General features: G+C 39.5%; 1 protein-coding gene across 1 annotated transcript in view; it reads left to right on the plus strand.

Annotated features, from left to right (window-relative positions):
- LOC142250231 (transmembrane protein 132D-like) overlaps positions 1-23,977 on the plus strand; it is a 1,501,062-nt gene that overhangs the window by 1,059,545 nt on the left and 417,540 nt on the right. The window contains exon 4 of the mRNA XM_075322366.1: positions 14,500-14,683. Within this exon, the coding sequence (XP_075178481.1) occupies positions 14,500-14,683 (184 nt within the window). The remainder of the gene's footprint in view (positions 1-14,499; positions 14,684-23,977) is intronic.

Genomic DNA, 23,977 nt, shown 5'->3' on the forward strand with positions numbered 1-23,977 from the left:
AAGAGGGCCAAGGACTAAACCTTGACGGACCCCAACAGTGAGAAGAAGAGGAGAAGATGTGGAGCCAGCAAATGACACACTGAATGAGTGGCCAGAAAGTTAGGAAGAGAACCAGGAAAGAGCAATGTCCTTTAGGCCGATAGAATGGAGCATAGAGAGAAGATAGTGGCCAACAGTGTCGAAGGTGGCAGAGAGGTCAAGAAGGATAAGCAGAGAGTGGTCACCGATATGTTTTGCTGTCAATAAGTCATTGGTCACTTTGACAAAGGCAGTTTCTGTTGAGTGTAAAGGATGGAAGCCAGACTGTAAAGGATCTAGAAGAGAGTGAGTGTAAAGGTAGCAGGTGAGGCGAGAATAGACCAGGAGCTCCAAGAGTTTGGAGATGAAGGGCAGATTGGAGACTGGTCTGTAGTTGCTTGCGCAGGATGGATCAAGAGAAGGGTTTTTTAACCCCTTAACGACCCATGACGTACTGGGTACGTCATGAATCATGTGCGCTTAATCCCAGCCCCCTGCCATGGGCAGGCAGCAGCGATCCGCACACATATCAGCTGATTTCAAAAGCTAACGTGTGCCTGCTAGTCGCGAGTGGAATCACTTCCACCCGTGACGATTAACCCTTTACATCTCGCTACCAAAATCTGGCAGCGAGATGTATATGCGCGCCGCCATTATGCTGACTTACATGATCACGTGACTTTTGGTGGCTGCCATGGTAGCACAGGGTCATGTGATGACGTTTGTAGTTAACATGAGTCACTTCCTCTCAATGCCGGAATTCAGCCGGCATTAAAAGTAAAGCAGCATATCTGCAGATCTTAGCTCTTTAGCTATGATCTGGAGATATGGCAGAGTTATCAGATTGCTGATCGCTATAGCTGACTAGGGGGACTAGTAAAATAAGAAAAAAAAAGTTTTAAAAAATTAAAAAAAATTAAAAAACCTAAAAGTTCAAATCACTTCCCTTTCACCCCATTGGAAATTAAAGGGTTAAAAAAATAAAAATATACACATATTTGATAGCGACGCGTTCAGAAATGCCCAATCTACCAAAATATAAAATCAATTAATCTGATTGGTAAACAGCATAGCAGCAAAAAAATTCCAAATGCCAAAATTACGTTTTTTGGTCAGCGCAAATTTTGCGCAAAATGCAATAACAGGCGACCAAACGTAGCATCTGTGCAAAAATGGTACCGTTAGAAACGTCAGCTTGAGATGCAAAAAATAAGCTGTCACTGAGCCATAGATCCAGAAAAATGAGAACGATTCAGGTTTCGGAAAATGGCGCAAAACGTGCGACACTTATTTTGGACAAGCTTGTGAATTTATTTGAACCCCTTAGATACAAGTATACCTATTCATGTTTGGTGTCTACAAACTTGCACCGACCTGGGGCATCACATTGATACATCAGTTTTACCATATAGTGAACACGGTGAATAAAATATCCCAAAAACTATTGGGTAATCACACTTTTTTTGCAATTTTTCCGCACTTAGAATTATTTTGCCATTTTCTATATTGTATATATATTTATATTTATATGCCATTTACTATATGGTAAAACTTATAGTTTCATTTAAAACTACAACTCGTCCCGCAAAAAACAAGCCTTACATGGCAAGATTGACAGAAAAATAAAAAAGTTACGGCTCTCGGAAGAAAGAGAGGGAAAAAAAATGGAAAACCGCAAAATGCCCAGGGGCTAAAGGGGTTAATAATGGAGTAATGATAGAGTGTTTGAGGAAACTAATGGCAATATATAAGCAAGTAAAATAAATAAAAAAAAAACCAAAACATACAGCAATTGAGAAGGCAGAGATGGCAATGAACAATCTCTGCCTTTTCTATGGAGAATTCAGTTGTGTCTGACATAACTGCAGAGTAGAATGCAGACCCAAATGGTTAAAGTCTATGGACAATCTGCAAGTGATTCATGGAAGACTTGCAACTTTACTAGAGTTGAACAAAAAGATGTTTAAGACCTTGATCTAGTGGCCATATGATATCTGTTTTCCTCTCTGAGGCTCCTGTGAACTGATTTGCTGATCTCTAGTATTTTTACATTTCCTGCAGCATCCATCTTTAATAGAGCTGTTTGAACACTAAAATGCTTAGGTGCACATTACTCAAGCCGAGCGGGTCAGACGCTCTGAAAGGGCTCAACTCGAGTAACGAGTATGATGGAATCAATGACTGGGAAGTTCGGCTCTCCACCCTCATACAACTAGCCATATATAGAGCATTTTCAGGGGAAGGGAGGAAAGGTTTTTTTTTTCTTTTTGCACACACTACATCCAAAAACGTTGTTTTAACCCCCAGTGAGACCCATTCAAAGACTGCGAGTGGCTGTCACTGGAGTGCCTGCACATATCAGGCACTGAAGCAAGCCTATGCTTTGTGGTTGTAGTTTCACAGACGAAGCATCTGAGCACCCGTGATACTCGACCGAGAACCGTGAGTACCCAAGCACCCGATGCTTGAGCGAGTATTGAGCAGTGGCGTCCATCTTGGACCTTTAATTCTTACCATCTACATCTTTAAAACTTCTTCTTGGCTGAGACAATGAGGTGACCTCTGCCGATGCACATAGATCAAAGTGCAGATCCAGTGGTCACCTAAATAAGACCTGATTGAGCAGCTAAAACCCAGGAAGAAAGATGCTATGAATATTTCTATATTTTGTATGCTTTAGCAAAAATATAATATTAAACTATACAGTATTGTAGTTGTAACATGCCTACATTTTTTTTACATATTTAGAGTATTGATCATTAGTAGTTTGTGTTTTTCTCTGGAATTTATAACAGAGCCAGAGCATCCTTTGTTATTTGTGGCAGGAGCTCGTGTACCGTTCACATGCCGATATTACAATCAGTGTGTGCTGTCATCAGCAGAGCATAGCTGTCACTTACACAATATTGTCACCCATTAATTATCTTTTGTAAAGCAGCAGGAGCTGAACTAATGTGGAGCGTATCCTGCTAATACTGACATGTTCTTACATATAATAATATTTGTCATTTATGAAAATGACACATATACTACGTGTGTGCGTATTTAGCCATATTAACCCCTTAGCATAAAATTTAAAGCGACCTTCCACCTCACAATTGAAAATTACATGATGTACAGTAAAAATAACTGCTGCCTTTCTGGTGTGATTCTTCTGATTTCCAATTGTATATAAAAATATTGACTTCTCTCTCTAAGGATTGACGTTTGATACACTCCAACCACTCGGGACTCATCCATCTGAGAGCAACGAGGAGTGTTTCCGATTTCACCATGCACGGTCTTCTTTGGAAATTTTGGAAACTCTTTGCTCTTACCCCCGGACAGTGGGGTGATTTCTCAGGCTTGTAAAACACAATGTACAAAAGGGTTGCTGGCAGCCATTTACCTACATGAAGAAAGGTCTGGGAATAAGAGACATGTTAAAAGAGAGAACACCTGTTATTTTAACAATGCATTGGGCATACATTACGAAGTTGGCAATCCATAGTCCTCGGCATGGTGCTTCTGTACAGCGCTATACTGTAGAGCTATTCTTATAGAAATAAAATATACAAATCATAATAAGTAATATATTTTGTATACATATTTTATTTAGATATTATTTTATTCAGGACATTTGTTCAGTGTCAAACTTGTTTCCATCTAAGTAAAAGGTCATCAGACTTCTCCGCCACCGGCTGCCTCTTTTCTAACAGTATTTATTAATAAAGGCAGTTATCTTACCGTTAAAGCTTTCAACCCAAAAAAAAGTGTGGTCTTTAGAAAAAAGACTCCCCTGTGTTTTAGCTAATAATAATGAATCACTTTGGGCATTAGCTTTATAACAATTGTGAGATTGTAACATGTAATTTTCAGCTTACCACATATAGGTAGATAATTTTACTTCCTTTGGTGCCCACGCTATTGCTGTGATCATATTTCAAAGCAATGCACTCAGATTTTATCATTTTCCATTGTGTATTCTAAAACACATCAGGGGTTTTGCAGAATTTGTATGACTGAGTGATTAAAATGATTTACATAGTGTATTATGGGCACCAATTTGTTGCTAGGTTTCCATATCCTACAAAAACATAAATGAATATGTCACAGGTCTACAGTATAGCTCGAAAGAACTGCACATATCCCAAAATGACACACATCCAAATGTGGAGGCTACAGGGCGTAATAATCATGATAGCAGAGGGTGCGACAAGACCTGTGCGGAAGGGGACCCACTGGTTATAGCTGGATGTGCGTCCGAGGATGCATATTCAGGGGAAATACTGACCTACCAGGTCAGTGCACCACAAAATGCGCCGTGGCCATTCAGAGTCTGACAGCCGACGTTGGTGCGCTGGTCACAGGTGCATAACAGTGATGTTTTGCATTGCCCCAAGCAGGCCCTGCAATGTCAGCTGCCATCCTTTACGCCATCTGCAGAAGAGGGCCATGCATTTTGGGAGCAGGGAAAGGTGAGAAAAATGTTTTTATTCTGATGCATTACAGAAAAGCAGAACTGGGGACATATACAGTGAGGAAAATAAGTATTTGATACATTGCCAATTTTACAAATTTTCCCACATACAAGGAATAGAGTGGTCTGTAATTTGTATTGTAGTTAACACATCACCTGTGGCAGACAGAATCCTCAAAAAATAAAAAAATCACATTGTATGATTTATAAATAATTAATTTGAATTTTATTACATGAAATAGGTATCTGATCACCTACTAATGAGCAAGAAGTCTGGCTCTCACAGACCTGTTATTTTTTCTTTAAGGCTGCTTTCACACATCCGGTTTGATCCGTGCGGCTCAATCCGGCTGTGAAACCCATGCAACGGATGCAGTGAAAACACCGCATCCTTTGCATAAGTTTTTTACATGCGGATCGTCTGGTTTTTGCTGCTTGCGGCATGCTACTGAGCATGCGCAGTGGCAAAAACAGCATGCGGCGGCCGAATGCGGTTTTTGCCACATCGCGCCACATCTGGCATCCATAGGGATGCATTGGGAAAAGCGCCGCATCCGCCGGATGCGGCGCGGTGAGGTTTTTTTTGCCGCACAAAAAAACGTGCCAGGCAACGTTCCATCCGGCCGCCGCATCGGCTAAATCTGCCGCATGTGGCAAAAACCGGAAGGAACGCAAGCCCATGCAGCACTAATTAAAGTCTATGAGGAAAAACGCAACCGGCAGCAAAAAAAAACGGTTGCGTTTTTCCTGCAAAGTGCCGGATTGTGCCGCATAGCAAAAACCGGAGGTGTGAAAGCAGCCTAAGAAGCCCTCCTACTCTGCAGTCATTACCTGTATTAATTGCACCTGTTTGAACTCATTACCTGTATAAAAGACACCTGTCCACACACTCAATCAATCACACTCCAACCTCTTCTCCATGGCCACCATGTCTAAGGACACCAGGGACAAAATTGTAGACCTGCAAAAGGCCGGGATGATCTACAGGACAATAAGCAAGCAGCTTTGTGAGAAAGCAACTGTTGGCACAATTATTAGAAAATGGAAGAAATGTAAGATGATAATGCTACTTGGTCTGGGGCTCCATGCAAGATCTTGCCACGTGGGGTAAGGATGATTCACAGAAAGGTCGGGAATCAGCCCAGAACAACACAAGAAGACCATGGTGAGAATAGTCAAGGACAATCCACAGACCACCTCCAAAGACCTGCAGCATCATCTTGCTGCAGATGGTGTCAATGTGCATCGGTCAACAATACAGCGCACGTTGCACAAGGAGAAGCTGTATGGGAGAGTGATGCGAAAGAAGCCGTTTCTGCAAACACGCCACGAACAGAGTCGCCTGAGGTATGCAAAAGCACATTTGGACAAGCCAGTTACATTTTGGAAGAAGGTTCTGTGGACTGATGAAACAAAGATTGAGTTGTTTGGTCATACAAAAAGGCGTTATGCATGGAGGCAAAAAAACACGGCATTCCAAGAAAAGCACTTGCTACCCACAGTAAAATTTGGTGGAGGTTCCATCATGCTTTGGGGCTGTGTGGCCAATGCCAGCACTGGGAATCTTGTTAAAGTTGAGGGTCGCATAGATTCAACTCAGTATCAGCAGATTCTTGACAATAATGTGCAAGAATCAGTGACGAAGTTGAAGTTACACAGGGGATGGATATTACAGCAAGACAATGATCCAAAACCCCGCTCCAAATCTACTCAGGCATTTATGCAGAGGAACAATTACAATGTTCTGGAATGGCCATCCCAGTCCCCAGACCTGAATATCATTGAACATCTGTGGCATGATTTGAAGCGTGCTGTCCATGCTCGGCGCCCCTCAAACTTAACTGAACTGCAATTGTTTTGTAAACAGGAATGGTCAAATATACCTTCATACAGGATCCAGGAACTCATTAACAGCTACAGGAAGCGACTAGAGGCTGTTATTTTTGCAAAAGGAGGATCTACAAAATATTAATGTCACTTTTAAGTTGAGGTGCCCATACTTTTGCACCGGTCAAATTTTGTTTAAATGCGGATTGCACTTTTTCTGTTAATACAATAAACCTCATTTCAATCCAGAAATATTACTCAGTCCATCAGTTATTAGATATATGAAACTGAAATAGCTGTTGCAAAACCCCAAATTGTTATAAAGAAAAAAGGTTAACATTAATAGGGGTAACATTAATAGGATATGACTGTATGTACCAGGAAGGGGCCCAGGATGGGAGACATTTATATGAGGATGGGGGGCATATATAGAGGAAGGGGTCCAGGATGGAGGACATATATACCTGGAAGGGGTCCAGGATGGGGGACATTAATACATAATGATGGGCAGAACAACTAAATCTTTATAGGCTTGAGAATGTTACAAGGGCCCATACATTTTACCAACATGCAGGGGGGGCTCAGGTCCAAATTTCCCACCGGGATCCATCAAACTCTAGTTGTGCCTCTGTGGTTATGTATTAGTAGAGATGACATTAAAAATTTGCTATGATCTCTGAATCCCTCCATAAAATTTAATTTGCAGTGAATACATTTGAAATACTGCTAAGCCTCTAATTGCCTGGCAAAAATGCTTAGAATACTCGGAGTACGCCTAAAACTGTATTGAACCTCTTTTGATCTCTTTAATACTAACACAGCCTTATTAATGTCCAAGTGACCTCACTGAATTTGTCTAACTAAAAACGTATATACTGTATAACTGATCAATCAAGTGACAGTCCCACTTACCATAATATGCAGGTACATCATCTCCCTATATCACTTAAATCTTTGGATTATTACTTTTGGACTGAACCTGCCGCTCACATTTTCAATGTGCTTCAACACATTGCAATAGTACGCCTCAATCAGATTTATGCTTTTTTTTCTTCTCTATGTGGAATGAGACGTGCGCTTAGACATCTTATCCCTACGTTGGGTGAGCCATCATGTTTCATTCTGACTTTAATAGTCCCGCCTTAGTCACGGGATGTGATAGCTGCATGGCATTATGTGAAAACCCACTGCAGTTTGTATCATGATGATTAGCATGTTTTTGTGCAATCCTAGCAAATTAAATCACAAAATGTTTGATTTAGTTTTGACTGCAGAATTTCAGGAAATCTGATTTAAACCCTTCAGTCCAAGGTGATTTTCCGTTTTTCATTTTTGTTTTTTTTCCTCCCCTTCTTCCAAGAGCCATAAAGTGCGGTGAAATTACACAATTTTTTTTTTAAGTTACCGCATTCACTATTTTTTTGAAATTGACTTGGCAGTATGATTCCCCAGGTCAGTAGGGTTTGTAGATACCAAACATGTATAGTTTTACTTTTATCTAAGTGGTGAAAAACATTCAGAATTTTGTAAAAAGAAAAAAAAAATTGCGCTTTTGTCACCATTTTCCGAGACCAGCAGTGTTCTCATTTCTTGGGATCTGTGGCTCAGTGACGGCTTATTTTTTGTGTCCTGAGCTGGCTTTTTCATTGAATACCATTTTTGGGTAGATGAAATGTTTTGATCACCTTTTATTGCATTTTAATACAATGTTGTGGCGACCAATGTAATTCTGGCATTTGGCATTTTTTTCTTACTACACCGTGTACCAATGAAATAAGTTGATTTTATATTTTGATAGATTGGACTTTTCTGAATGTGGCGATACCAAATATGTGTTTTGTTTATCATTATTGCTTTTTTGTCAGTGAGGCAGAATTTGTTTTGATATTTTTTAAAACTCTTTTTTTTTATTTATTTTTTATTAATTTTACTAGTAACCCTGGAGGACTTTATTTTATGGCTACACTGTCGCTTCTCCTGATCAGAGCCATGCTTGATCAACAGAAATGCTGCATTCCTGTGAGTGCCGGTTGAGTCATGGCAGCAACAGGGGTAATCAACTTACCCCGCGCTGCCATGCCAACACATTGGCGCCCCATGATCACGTCATGGGGCTGCTGATTGCGGCGGGGAATAGCACAATCCTGCTGGAGCGCGTTAGATCTTTTTTGGTGCCTTTTCTGAGGAAGAAGTGGGGAATCACTTTGAAACGCGTCAATATAGCACCATTTCTTTTACTACGGATTGTACCATTAACTTATTCACAGCAGCGCAGATTGAGCCACATTTTGCCAGGTTCCTGTTTGTTCTGTGATGATGCTATAACAGAAGCTGCTTGAACCCTGAGACACTGGTTTGCTCCAGATAAGTGTTTGCAAGCTGTCTAGCTAACAGCTTGCAAGCACTCAAGCACTAGGTTCAAACACTCTGAGATGGTTGGTAACCAAGGCAAAGAGCAGTAAACTGTACAATTAAGGTTTTGAAATAAGAAGTAAATTGCAATGTTGCTTGTTTTTACAAGCACTGTGCAACTTTTACCAATAATGAACATAAAACAACCCTTTATTAGTGCAAATGCATGCAAAAATTACAAGAAAACTTTAGTCACTGAATAACTTTTCTGAACTTATCTTTTCATAGTCTGATAATAGTTTTACAGCTGTTATAAGGCTAACATTCACAATTCCAGAGGTATATTTAGAGGCAAGCCTGTTCTCTATGTGACTATTAGTAGTCTTAGCAACCTCTGCTAGCCCAGGATGTAGTACTCTGATTTCAAACCTGTATAATCATAATGCTGCCTATGACCACTTGGCCTTTTATCGTAAAATAAGACGTATACTTTAAAACTATTCATGTAGTTGTGTAATTGCCCATACATATTATAGATTGTTACGCTTGTACCACTATTTACTGACATGTAGCAAAATACAGAGTGGAAAGTCCGCTTGGATGCATTGAACTTTTCTTGCCATAAATACGTGCATTTGGCGAAGTATAAATGCCGATTTCCACCTGAATCTGGTGGTGTTTTTCTCTTGTTTCTCTGCCTCTACGTTCCTGAAATAGGACCCTTATTTCCTGTATATAAACTATATAGTCATTTTAGCCAACTGGCCTTTGCCATTAAGTATTCTCTAAGTGAGTCTTACTAATTGGCTCACAAGACATGATTAATATATGGTGCAGAAGACTGCGTTATCACAGGAACGAGAGCAAAAAACAAACATTGTTATGAACCTCCAAGAGCGAGAAAAGATTTAAATGGCTGGCGTATCATGGTATAAATGTATGACTAGATTAGGCTTTTCCCTGCCATCATGGCTAATTGCTATATGTTTGGCTTCTCCATACCAAGCAGCTGATCATCAGGTGACTGGTTCTTTTTCTAAAAGAAGTAGTCCATAACCCTTATTTACAGTATTTGGTTGCTCTTCTTGGAACTTACTACTTTAGCAAGCATAAATATAGTAAATTCTGTGCTATGATGTCTTATTAAAGGCAACTTATCATAAAAAATGTATTCCAAATAACTGCCACCATGTTTTAGAGGAAAATGAGCTTAACAGATGCAGCATAGCTAATATTTTATTTATTTAGTCTTTTGAATATTTTTGGTTTAGCTGTACAGTGGGCTGCCGAAATCAGTGATCGATGATTTCCTCCATATGCTTACCCATAGAGAAAGCTGTTTATCTGAAAATAGGACCGTCCACTAGCAAAGGTTTAAATAATAAAGAATAAAGAATAAACTTCCAGCAATAAGGAATCCACAATTGTTTTGCTCTTTAACAGGTGGCCTGCCTCTAATTTGTTTTATAAAAAGGAGAGAAGCTGACTAGTCATGAATCACATGATGGCTGCTTAATAGCACTGAGGATCTAAGGATATTTTCAGCTTTGTACACCATTTACGCTGTCCACTGCTTGTTTTCAGTACTGATCTGCCTAGTGACAGACAAGCATGGATTTCAGGAAGCAGTAGCATGTTCTTACAAGTCTGCTCTCTGGCAGCTCTCACCGCCTTACCTCCATCCTCACTTCATCACACTGGTGATCTTTTTTCTGGACCAGGTTGGGGACACTTTACCTCATGTTATCTCTACTCTAGATACATTTGATAACCCAAGATAAAAGTAATATGGACGTATACCTTGCTGTAACAAAATAAAAGCATAATGCATATAAATAAACATATGGTACTTAGTAAACATTGTTTTGATCAAAAAGTGTAAAGCCATCCCACCGCAACAAGGTATTCCCAATTGGGACAGTAGCAACACTCTCTAATATTAAAACCTTACCATGGGTCAAAATAGGCCTCAATCTGAATAAGGGCAGAGAGTGGCTGAGTCCCAACAAGACAACCAGCCATGGAAAGCACTATATGAAATGCCTAGCTCACCAAAAATGGGGCCACTCCCTAATTGTACTGAATACAAAAGACTACAAAAAACAAAAAAGTGAGCAGGAGTATGAGTTGGTATACATGCAACTTATGCGCATGTTCACACTGGCCATAAGACAAAGAAAACACAAGATAAAAATAATATGGACATATATTCTGCTGTAACTAAATAAAAACATAATGCATATAAATAAACATAGGCGACTTAGGAAACACTATTTTGATTAAAAAAGCATAAAGCCATCCCACCGCGACAAGGTGTACCCAATCGGGACAATATCTACACTCTCTAATATTAAAACCTCACCATGGGTCAAAATAGGCCTCAATGTGAATAAGGGCAGAGAGTGACTGGGTCCCAAAAGGACACACAGCCATGGGAAGCACAGAATGAAATGTCCAGCTCACTGAGAAGGGGGGGGCACACCCTATTTGTACTGAATACAAAATTTGGACACATATACCTAATTAAGATGACATTATGGCCAAAATTCAGCTATACTTTGCAGCACAGTGCATTACCTATCCCTAAATTCTTCTTCACAACACTTAACTCTATAATGCTTTCACTTTTGTGGGGTAGTTCTCAGTCCAAACTTAAATTATCTACCCTTCAAAGACAAAGAAAAGCTTGGGTGTCCAGCTTTGCCACATTTTTTTCTTAATCACACGGCAGGTCAGCTAAAGGCTTTAATGAGTTAGATTCCATGTTTTCATCTGTCAGATTCAGTGAATCACCTGGCCGTCTGCTAGTAGTGTTGGAGTGTTGAGGAGTAAACCTGACATTCCCAAAATGTTGCCTATGTTCAAGTTGGTTCAGTTACTCTGGAGACATGAGAGATGAGTGACAAATTTTACTCATATTTTAGTGGACATGCCTCTGTGGCAGTACCAATATTTTCCATCCCTGGCATCTCATCCATCCTCTCAGTTTTAAAGCACTGAAAATGTCCTTTTACTCAGCAGCTTTTATGAACAGAATATACTGTTATATTTCGATCAGTTGAGAAATAAGTATGATGTGGTGGGCTCCCAATTTTTTAGATATCTTCAATTAATATCAATTCTCCAATAACAATTCATTACATTCACAAAATGTAATGGTAACCATATGTACCATCCCATTGATAGGTATTCTTAAGTCACAAGGCCTGCAGGGTCTCATATTAGCCCTGTACACACATACTATCAATAGGCATTGGTTCTACTTTACTGAAGGTGAAAAACAAATGGGGGCTGCTTATTTCCACTATTTGAGGGGAGGAATGGGAGGAGATCTTAAAATCTCCCCTTTATGTCACCCCTTCAGTGAACAATAAAATGACTTCATTATAGATTAATCTCCAAGCCTGCCTAACCCCATTAAGGTTGCACCGAATGGGTAGATTATCCTCTTCGGAATGTTTTCAGTGTCACACCTTAAATGCATATTAGTGGCACATAGTTTGGGCTTGTCCAATTATTCACTCCTTCTGCTAAAGAATAGTCACCTTGCTATCCTCCCTGATAAATATTCAAAAGGAAGGAATTCAGGTTAAGCAGCGCTAAAACCACAGGGTCCAACGGATTAATTAATTCCCTTTTTATTTGTTCACAGGTAAATGCGTTTCAAAGATATATCTATCTCCTTCATCAGGACATCCAAAAGGAATCATGTACATAAGTCCTTTTGGATGTCCTGATGAAGGAGATGGATATATCTCTGAAACGCGTTGACCTGTGAACAAATAAAAAGGGAATTAATTAATCCGTTAAACCCTGTGATTTTAGCGCGGATTAACCCGTATTCCTTCCTTTTGAATATTGATGCTATTTCTCGGGGCTGCTGCTGACTACTACTATTACATGCACTACAAGGGGTTGTGACTCTCACAACTCAATAATGTGAGTACAATCCTAGTACTGCCCTCATTTCCCTACCGGGTAAGACCCTATTGCGCTCTTATTTCCACAGCTCATTATCCTCCCTGATAGCCATTCCCGTCCCACTAGATCCTAGTATATGTTTATTTTGGCTACTGGAGGAGGAAATATAGATTCATCATACCAACATTTCTTTTATTGTTAGATCTGAACCGTTTAAATTCTGAGCTTGTCCTTCAGGATGATGACAGAAGACTAACCTGTATATTGTTCTGTGCTTCTTCAACACATGTGTTTTAATTGACTTGCTAATATCAAACTATGTAACAATACGTGTACCTGAGCAGCTCCTTTATATACACCTTTTGAAGAACAATGCATATTGTTTTACTATTGTTTCCTACTTCTGAACAAGTCTTTTGGAATACTTGTATTATTGTTGTGTTACAGTTTTCAAAGAAACAAAGTTATAAAAAAGTAGATTATTATTTTGGTTTCTTCAGGCAGCTTTTGTTCTGCAAGTTTTAGCACTGTACAAAAGGAACAATTACAAATATAGGGAATTTTTTGCCTGTCTACATCATAAACTTACATTGAAAATTGACACTGACTTTCTCAAATTAACACATACCTATCAGACAGGTACAAAATGTGGGCGTACTTGATGTGTTTACAGAATTTGATGATATTTCATAAATATCCAAACTAAACTTATTAAAGCTTCACTTTTACACTGGAGTGCTGCTTTAAATCTAAGCCCCTTGCCTCTGGAATTATGATCACCCTCTGGCGGTTTTATGCTTTTTCTCTTTCACCTCTGTCCCATGGCGCCATCTTGTGACTGTAACTTCTGACTGACCAGAAGTGAGAAGTTACATCACAAGCTTTCAATTTAAGTCTATGAGAGCCAGAATAAGGCTCTCATAGAGTTGCATTGATTTGTGACCTTTAACGCGCACCGTGAAACTCTTCAGCTGCTGGCAGATCGTTAGAGATCAACAGAAGACAGATGAAGACAGCAGCAGGTAAGTATGAGACAGGCGTCAGAAGACTTAAGGGGGCTTTACACAATGACAAACAACATCGTACCTGCAGCAGCAATGATATTAAGGAAATGAACGACGTGTCAATGAGCAACGATTTTTCACTGTGCTCATTGATCGTCGCTCATTTGTGTTACACAATGCGATATCGGTAACGATATATCGTCGGGGTCATGTCGTTAGTGACGCACATCCGGCGCCGTTACCGACATCGCAGCGTGTAACACAAATGAGCGACGATCAATGAGCACAGTGAAAAATCGTTGCTCATTGACACGTCGCTCATTTCCTTAATATCATTGCTGCTGCAGGTACGATGTTGTTTGTCATTCCTGCAGCTCTACACATCGCTATGTGTGACACTGCAGGAGCCATGAACATCTCCTTCCTTACCTGCCTCCACCGGCAATGAGGAAGGAAGGAGGTGGGCGGGATATTACGTCCCGCTCATCTCCGCCCCTCTGCTTCTATTGGCCGGCCGCTTAGTGACACCGCAGTGACATTGCTATGACGCCGAACGCACCTCCCCCTTGAGGAAGGGATTGTTCGGCTGGCACAGCGACGTCGCTGACAAGGTATGTGCGTGTGACACTGCCGTAGTGATAATGTTCACTACGGCAGCGATCACCACATGTCTCACGTACGACAGGGCGGGTGCTATCGCGCACGACATTGCTATCTATAGCTAGCGATGTCGTAGCTTGTAAAGCACCCTTTGGATTTAAAGCATCAGCCCAGCAGAGCAATAACAATCCCCACTGGAGTGGTGCTTTAAGACATAATAAAAAAAAAAAAAGAAATGAGTTTGTACGAGTCAAATGCATGTTTAATAACTACCCTTGGAAAATTCTGATTCAGTAAAAGTACTGTGCTTTTTTTCAGCGCTGTAGAAAACTACTATGAAATTTTCCAGATGGATTTTAAAATGGGCAGTTCCACCGACCCATCAGGAGTACAGATAATCACCTGGCAAGCTGAATACCTTGGACAAGTTCTGTCAGATCTTGGTGTCTCCAAAATCTACGTCAATGAAAGGGACATCATGGCTTTAATACCACTGGCAATGGTACGTGACATTTTCATTTCGATTTGACAAATTATTTTTTATTTGTAGAAGTTTGTGGTTAATTAAAGATAAGTAGAAGCATAAAAATAATGCCTTCTCATTTCTTTTTTCATCATTTGAATCCCAGCATGGATGGAATGTATAATGATTTGGGTAGGAGCTGTTGGTACTGTCCCAAGGATATGAGACTGCACTTTGAGATGTAATTGGTTAAGCATTTAGATCAATAGGACAGAACAAGGGCACAAAGTGTTGTAAACGTCAGCACAAGTACCTTGAATTTTATTTTGTTGGCAGTGGGCTGCGAAAGGAATTACTCTTTTAATGGCCTAATGTGTAATTTCCTACCAAAATTATACATCAATTTAATGGGTTCATGTTTAGATAAGTGCACGACATAGAATTCAGGAAGACAATCGATAATAATGAATGGGGAGGTGGGCAGTCTGCACCTGCACAGAAATGCATTAGGAACATGATAGATCTATTTACCTATCAGTCTGCGAAGTCAGGTTCATTCATCAACATGTTTAATACTTCTATGAAATTATACATTTAGCCTTATATGTAGTTGTTATATTTTATTATACATATGGTATACTGTAATTTAACCACAATTCTTTACATCGACCATGTTTCATGTTAATGTATGTACTATGTTATCTAACGTGTTTTTCTCTCTCATGTCTACCATACTTTGATCTGTTAGTTCTCCATAAATACCTTTTATTGTAAATAATTGTATTTCCGATAATTACCAAATAATTGTGAAGCTTTTTTCTTGGACCTGTTTGAGGCCCCCTTCCCACGTCAGTGATTCTGGTACGTATGTCGCCGTTTTTATACGTACCAGAATCACAAGCATACACAGATCCATTATATCCAATTGGTCTGCACATACATCAGTGATTTCTCACTGACGTGTTTCTGTGCGGTGCACACGCATGACCGTGTGCTGCGAATGGAGACAAGTTCATTTGTCTCCGGTACCACTGATGTCACATGGACCACACAGTGGTGTGATCCGTGTGGCATGTATCGGAGAAAATACATGTCTGTAAAATAAAATTAATTTCTTATTTTTTTTTTTTTTTTTTTTTAAATCAGGTTAATTTTTATTTAACAGCAAAATTATACAACACATAAATTCCCCCCCCCAAAAAACCACACAAATAACATAATAAACAATGCACCCGTAGTCCACGTCTCATTTCAATATGGGTCACAAAGTGCATATTATTTCCCAATATATTGTCCATAGTATAGCTTACCCAGCATCTTTATGACATTATATATACACATATATATACATACACACATATATACATATATATACATATATATCTATGTACATACACATACATATACATACACACACATACATACATACACAGATGCATACAAACATAAAATGAATTTCTATACTCACCTGTCTGCAGCGATGCTGTCTTCAGCGCTGCTGTCACTTGCTTCCAGGCCAGCTCACTGTGCTCATGCATATTCATTGCACCGCAGATGGAAGTAACAGAGTAGGAGATATTAGCACCAGGGACAGCAATGGCATGGACAGGTGAGTATAAAGTTCCTGCTCTCTGTGTGCTATCATGGCTAGCATACAGAGAATATGAGTGTGCCAAAATCACAGCACATGGAGAGCCATACATACCTTCAACACATCAGTGAAAAATGTGTATGTTTTTCACTGATGTGGGAAAAAGGCCTAATAGGAAGTTTCTCTGTTATTGCTAGTAGAAATGTATTAACATATTGACAACTGGGCTTTAAGCCCGCTTTACACACTACAATATATCTTACGATGTGTCGGTGGGGTCACATCGTAAGTGACGCACATCCGGCATCGTAAGGTACATTGTAGTGTGTAACAGCTACATGCGATTGCGAATGAACGGTAAAACGTTCATGACAAAGAGGTCGTTTATTCCTCATGAATTGAACGTCAGGTTGTTCATAGTACCCGGGGTAGCACACATCGCAGTGTGTGACATGTGTGACACCCCGAGAACGATGAACAGATCTTACCTGCATCCTGCGGCTCCCGGCCAGCAATGGGGAAGGAAGGAGGTGGGCGGGATGTTTACGTCCCGCTCATCTCCGCCCCTCCGCTTCTATTGGCCGACTGCCGCGTGACGTCGATGTGACGCTGAACGTCCCTCCCACTCCAGGAAGTGGACGTTCGCCGCCCACATCGAGGTCGTATGGACGGGTAAGTACGTGTGACGGGGGTTAATCGTTTGTGTGGCACATTCAACAAAATTGAACGTGTCGCACATACGATGGGGGCGGTTACGATCACATACGATATCATATGCAGAATCGTAACATGTAAAGCAGGCTTTACCGTTTGGGATTTTGTCCTTACACTGTCTAATCAATGATTGTCAAATCATGTAGGCACACATTGCTTTGACAAGAAAACCAACACCTAGTTAAGAAATTTTGTAAAATGGTATATTTCTTGGAGGATAACGGCACAATGCAGTTTTAAAAATAATCAAAAATTGTATCATGAGAAATACAAATATTTATTAAAACAGACACATCTGTGGTGATTACTGGTCCAAGAGTTATAGTTTTTTATTTTACCATCCAAATAGAAGTATGAGGACCTTATTTGAAATTTTCAATGGCACCCTTAATTTTAATCTGCGCAAAAAAAAATCCAATTCTACAATTGTTTTATTTGCTTTTGCTACATCATTCACTGTGTGGGAAAATTAACCTGGCAATATGATTCAGAAATTCGTAGAAAATGTTTATTTTTTTTTTTGCTAGTGTCACAATATTTTGTGACCTGTGATGTTTTTTGTTTTTTTCAGTTGATAGAGCTGAATGAGGTTCTGAGCTAACATTTTTATTGAAACTATTTTCAAGTAGCTATGGTGTTTTGATTGCTTTTTATTACTTGTTTTTTCTTGTTACATCATTTAAATGTAAATATTTTTTTATAAAGTATTTTATTTCTTTAGTTTTTATGGGCTTGTTTTCATGGGTGCACCAGCATAACAAGAGTGGGTATCTTCAGCAGATCCTTTGACACCCAATTGACTGCACCCAAATGATTCAGATTTGGTGCAAAAATGTCTGCTCCAGACTTCTGCACTAAATTTGCACCTTATGGCAGACAAATGCACCGAACTGGCATCAAAACCATGGTTGTTGTGCGATTTTCTGCCAGGAGATGCACTTTTGGTGCTGAAATTTATACACCAAATTCATGCACCAAATATACATCTACTGGCAAAAAAAATGCATCAATATCACATCAATACCACATTGCATTTAGGTGCTGGTTTTTTGCCAGAAGATGCAGATTGTTGCAGGAATTTTGTGTATACATTCCAACACCAAATCTGCATCTCTTGGCATAAAACACAGTTTTCTGCCAATAGGTGCAGGTCTCATTGAACTCAATGTGTTCACCTGAGGGGATGTCACTAAGTTCAATGAGTTCACCTGAGGTGAGTTTACTTGCGGTCACAAGTGTGGGACCATGGGAACCTCCAACTGTGACAACAGGTAAACTCAGTGACATTGCTGCACCTCAGTCAGTGTTTATTATAAATAAGTGATTTTATTCTGTGTTTGTGTTTTATGAAAGGATTAGTAATGGGGGTCTCATAGACACCTCCCATTACTAATCTAGGGCTTGATGGCAGCTGAGAAATCAAAGCTGTCATTAACCCCTTATATTGCTATGATTGTCACGCACCAGGGTAAACAGGGTGAACTGGGTAAAGCACCGACATTGTTGCATCTAATGATGTGACAATTTTGCATAACTGTGAGATGATATTTCTTTGCTGGGAAGAGCCCAATAACCCCACAACTTTTTTAAAAAATATTTATGTAAGTAATTAAAAAAAGCTGCATGGGGTTCTCTTATGTTGATACACAGTCAGGATATCTTGTACAGGTGGGAGCTGAAGCATGTAGCCATATGCATTATCTGTGCTGGTTATCAATATAGGGGGCACCTACAGTATGTCATTTTTTATGTCAAATTTATTTATGCATTTTTACACGTTAGTCAGGCAGACAGACCGCCTCTGTGAGGGCAACCAATCAGAGACTCCGGCACGCCGGCAGTCTGACTGCAGCCAAAAACTGATGCTATCACAGAATATGTATGAGATGTAATGAGTGGACCTGGAAGCAGTGTTCCAACCGCACTGTAGAGACTGGTAAATATGTCCTACTTTAAGCATTTCACTTTTTTTTTTTTTTTTCCTAATACAGTGACTTCCCTGGCCAATCACAGTCAATTCAATACTTGGCATGGCTGTGATGGCTTCGGGAGTGCCCGAAGCCTAAAAGCTTGCTGATTGGCTGCTTTGACACCTTTCAACAGGATTTAGTTGAGTGATGAACCCGAACAGGAACCAGACATGCAGTCAAAAGTCTGTGTTGGGTGGTTAGCACTGAAGACAAGGTGTTTGGTACGGCCACGTTACTTTACAGTTCAGGTTTGCTCATCCCTACTATCCACCATTTACTGTGTTGTGAGGGAACAAATTGCATACAAAGTTGGTATTATGGAGAATACAATCTTTTTGTAGATTTTGAGAAGAATTCAGCTTAACTGAAATAAATTTGCTCATATCTACATATTAGGTATTCACATGACTGTAATAACTTGGAGAATACATTAAATGAGTTATTCTGAGACATAAACAGTAAAACATATAAACTGAAAAGCCTAAAGTACAAATTGATTTTTTTTAAATATAAATTATCTAAATTCAAATTTAACCCAAAACAGTGCTAAAAAATAATACAATTATTCCTGCAGAAAACAATGCTTGATTCAGCTACATCATTAAAGAAACCAAAATTTTATTGATGAGAGAAACAGAGAGGCAAAAATGAAAAAAAAAAAGTTTGGCCAGTCAATAAAGGGAATCTGTCAGCAGGTTTTGGCTATCTCATCTGAGAGCTGCATGATGTAGGAAAGAGATATAGAATCCAATGGTGGATCTTTTAGTTTTCTCTGTGCAGCGGTTCTGACTCAAACGTTCAAAGTTTTTAGATTTAGTAGTACAACAGAGCTCAAAAAGTGAATCCATCCACCCCAGGCTCTCTGTGTACAAAGTCTATAGATAGTAAGGTTCTTAGCAGAGGGGAGGAGGCATGATCAAACTAGTGTAGTCTGGGCAATGATTGTACCAGGTGATAAATCCATCACTATAAGTCAACAACAGCAAACAGGGTAATATATGACACATAATTAAACTCTGTGTGTCAGCCTCTATCTCCTGCTGTCTTCAGACTACATAGCAAAAACCTGCTGACATATTCTCTTTAAGATCCTTCAGGCCTGTGGCAGAGTGTTTTTTTGCAGCATGACCACCCTGGGATGAAACGCCACTATTTCAAGTCTTCTCCATTTGAAGGTAATTGTGGTCTGATAAAGTGGCAAATACTTGGAGTCGGTTTGATAACGTTCTACACATAAATTACTTTTTATCTTCTCCCCTGGTTGAGAGAACATGTTGACCAGGGAGTACAGAGAATGAATGTACTAGTATTAACTTTCTGAATTATATTAAGTTTTGGTTGGAAAAGTATAAATCACCTATTCCATTTCATCCCACCAGGAACTAGAATGTCCTGTTCATTTTTCTTACAATTATCTGAGTGCCTTTTGCTGTTAATATGACCCATTACTCCTAAGTAACAAAGACTCTACCTATTCCGGCTTTGCTGCTATTTTCCATCAGCTTTCCCACTAGCCAGAGCCTGCTGTTTGACTTGTCGTTTCTATCGACATTCCACAGGGAGAAAAAAAGCAAACTACAGTACATACCATTCTCAGTAATGCACTTGACATTAAAGTCATATGGGAAATCTGTGTAGCCTAGGTAAGCGTGCCTATGTTCAGAGAAGAAGGAGATGAGAAGCGGAAAAGTATTTTTCTAAAGAAGTATGGATATTGCTACATGTATACCTATTAGTCTGCAATCTGCAGTGATGAGACATATATGAACAAAGAGATCATAAGAATTAAGTGATAGAAGGAAACCCTCGCGGTATTGACCTGGGAATGTATAACCTATATTTGTTTCTAATTACTGATACATGTTTTTTTCTATCTATTTCGATTTTCTTGTTGTATATTATTTTATTCTATTTTTATTTGTGAGTGATTATAGGGGGAATTCATCAGGGCTCCTGATAACAGCAATTGGAAATATGCTACATAGGCCCTAGGAAACAATAGTGACAGTTGTACCTTGTTTTCTATTGTAAAGTCTTTTAGCTGTACTCTGTACAATGTATGAGAGGAGATGAGCTGGGATCATCATTTATTGTATATAGAGATGAGCGGACTTGTGAAAGTTTGGTTTCGCTGGGTTCAGCCAGACTTTAGATAAAGTTCAGTTTGGGACCCGACCTTACCTAAACATGATCCCAGAACCAAAACCCCATTTGAAGTCAATGATTGGGCAGTTTAGAACAGAGCATTTTTGGGAGAGAAGAGGTTTTTATTTTTTTTCTTAAACACAGCACCCAAAAATGATTTTTTTACCCCCCCATGAGAGCCATTCAGAGACTAAATAGATGCCATTGGGCCGAGCACCGAGCATACCCGTGCACCTTGATGCTCAATTGAGTGGTTAGCTTATGGACAATATTTGAACTGCAAACATGAACACTGATTTTTTTTTAAAAGTCTGTGTTCAGTACAAACCCAAAATTTAGAGTTTTGGTTCCCTCATCTCTAATTGTATATTTTTAGGGATGAGCAAACCCAAACTGTAAAGATCGGGGTTCGTTCTGAACACAGGGTGTCTGGGTCTCGGACTTGAACACAATAAAAAGAAGTCGATGTCCAAGTTTGGGTCATGTTCGTATATTGATAAAGTTTGATGAAAGGTTGCAGCACAGCCAATCAAGAAGTTTTATTGCATGTGGAAGTTGCCTGTCCACTGCTGTAAACAATAAAGATTAAAAAGATATATATATTTGGTCTCCTGCCTATTTTTTATAACAAGCACAGGTAAAATAGACATCTGCAGGCTGCAACCCTTAGCTGTCAGCTTTACCTTGGCATTACCTTACCCTAAATAATTTTAAAAAACAGTATTTGGTCCCCTCTATTTTTGATAGCCAGCCAAGTTAAGTAAACAGCTGCCGGTTGGTATTATCAGGGTTTGAAGGCCCATGGATATTTGTCCTTTCTCAGCCTAAAAATAGCAGCGCACAGCCACCCCATAAGTGGTGGATCCAGTAGATAAGCAAATTCTGATGCCTTATCCTGCTCATCCTGATTGCCCTGTGCGGTGGCAATTGGGGTAATACTTGGGGGGTTGATGTTAGCTGTGAATTGACAGCTGACACCAGTCTCAGGGGTTAGTAATGGATAGGCATCTATTAGACACTCCCATTACTAACCTGGTAGAGTTGAAAAACACAGACACAGGAAAAAAAAATTTCTTTGAGTAAAGACTCCCCACACTCCTTCATTCACCAATTTATTACTTCAACATAAATCCTGAAAGTTCTGACATAATCCACAGTGTAATGTCTCAAGACATGCATAGATTCCTATCTGGCGTCATTCTGAAAACTTTCATAGAATTATGTTCCATAGGATACTGCTGGTCAGTGGCAGTCTGGAATTTCACACAAGCAGTTATGTCAGTAACTCAGTGACATCACAGCTCATGAGAAATTCCGGAGTGCCACTGACCGGCAGCAACCTATGGATCCTCGTTCTGAGGTCAGAAGCAGCCTGGAATTTTTTATGAGCAGCAACGCCACTGATGTCACGGCTCATGAGAAATTCCAGGCTGCCACTGACCAATTGTGACCTATGCATCCCCGTTCTGAGAAAGTTCTCCAAACACAGCTCCACAGCAATCGATGGATGTTGTGGGACATTACACTTTGGATTACATTGGAACTTATAGGATTTAATTTGAAGTAATAAATTGGTGAACGAGGGAGTGTGGGGAGTCTTTATTCATAAATTGGATTAAGTCAGAATATTGAGGATTTTTTATTAACAAATTAGTAAATGATAGTGTGTGAGGGATTGTTTATTCAAATTTTTTTTGTGTCTGTGTTGTTTTTAACTCTACACTATCCGGCTTAGTAATCGGTGTGTATAATAGATGCTTATCTATTACAAACCCCTGGGCTTAACGCCAGCTGTCAAATCACAGCTGACATCAACAGCAAAATTATTTCCTGATTGCAACTGCACCAGGTCAATGGAAAAGAGCCTAGCATAGTGTCAGAATTGGCACATTTCATGGATGCGCCACTTCTGGAGTGGCTGCAGGCTACTATTTTCACATTGAGAGGAGCCAAATAACCATGGGCCCTCCAACGCTGATAATACCAGCCCTCCGCTGTCTGCTTTACCTTTTCTGGTTAAATAATAATAATTTTAAAAACCTGTTTGGGAGCTCCTCTAATTTTAATAACCAGCCAAAGTAAAGCTGACAGCTGAGAGTTGCAATCTGCAGTTTTCTGATTTACCAGCTCTGGTTTTCAAAAATAGGTGGGAACCCACATCTTTTTTTTTTTCATTCTCTACCCACAATTGTTTACAGGGCAACTACCCTCATTTTGCTTCCTTTTACAACCCCCTAGCTCTTAATATGACCATTTTACAGCACACAAGTGTGGGTCTCCATTGACTTATATGGGGTTCGACACCTGGGGTCAAGTTCAAGTCCTGAACCAAATCTTTCTTGAACATCTGGTTGAACACGGCAAACTCAAAGATCATGAAGTCCGCTCATCAGTATATATGAGGGCTGTTTCTGTTTAAAATTTGATCAAAGTGATCACTAAAAAATAGATCTCTATATAAAAACTAAATTTCTATATATAAAAAAATAGATCTCTACAGTGCCTATCACAAGTTGAAAGAGTGAAAACTACAAGATTTTATTTTTTTATATACACTGGAGATCAAAATTAGAGAACAACACAGAATTTCCTAAATGTTAAGGTGATTGTGTAGTCCTATGTGAATATATCCTAACATGAGTAATCTAGCTGTATTTTAAGCTTATTTCATGATTTTTCAAAAGCACATAAAAATGTAAATTATTTAAATGAAAAAGAACACTGATCAAAATTAGAGAACACTTCTAGATACCTGCAAGTTATTGGTGTTAGTCTGGCACCCGGTGCTAAATTCATTAATTTTCTGACAACCCCTATTTAACTGGCAGCCTAACTTTCCAGTTTACACTGACTTTGCAAAAATGGTGTGTTGTTGCAAAGTGACTGAAACTTTCCGGCAACAGGTTGTCCAGA

This window comes from Anomaloglossus baeobatrachus, chromosome 1 (assembly GCF_048569485.1).
Source record: "Anomaloglossus baeobatrachus isolate aAnoBae1 chromosome 1, aAnoBae1.hap1, whole genome shotgun sequence".
Classification (NCBI taxonomy): Eukaryota; Metazoa; Chordata; class Amphibia; order Anura; family Aromobatidae; genus Anomaloglossus; species Anomaloglossus baeobatrachus.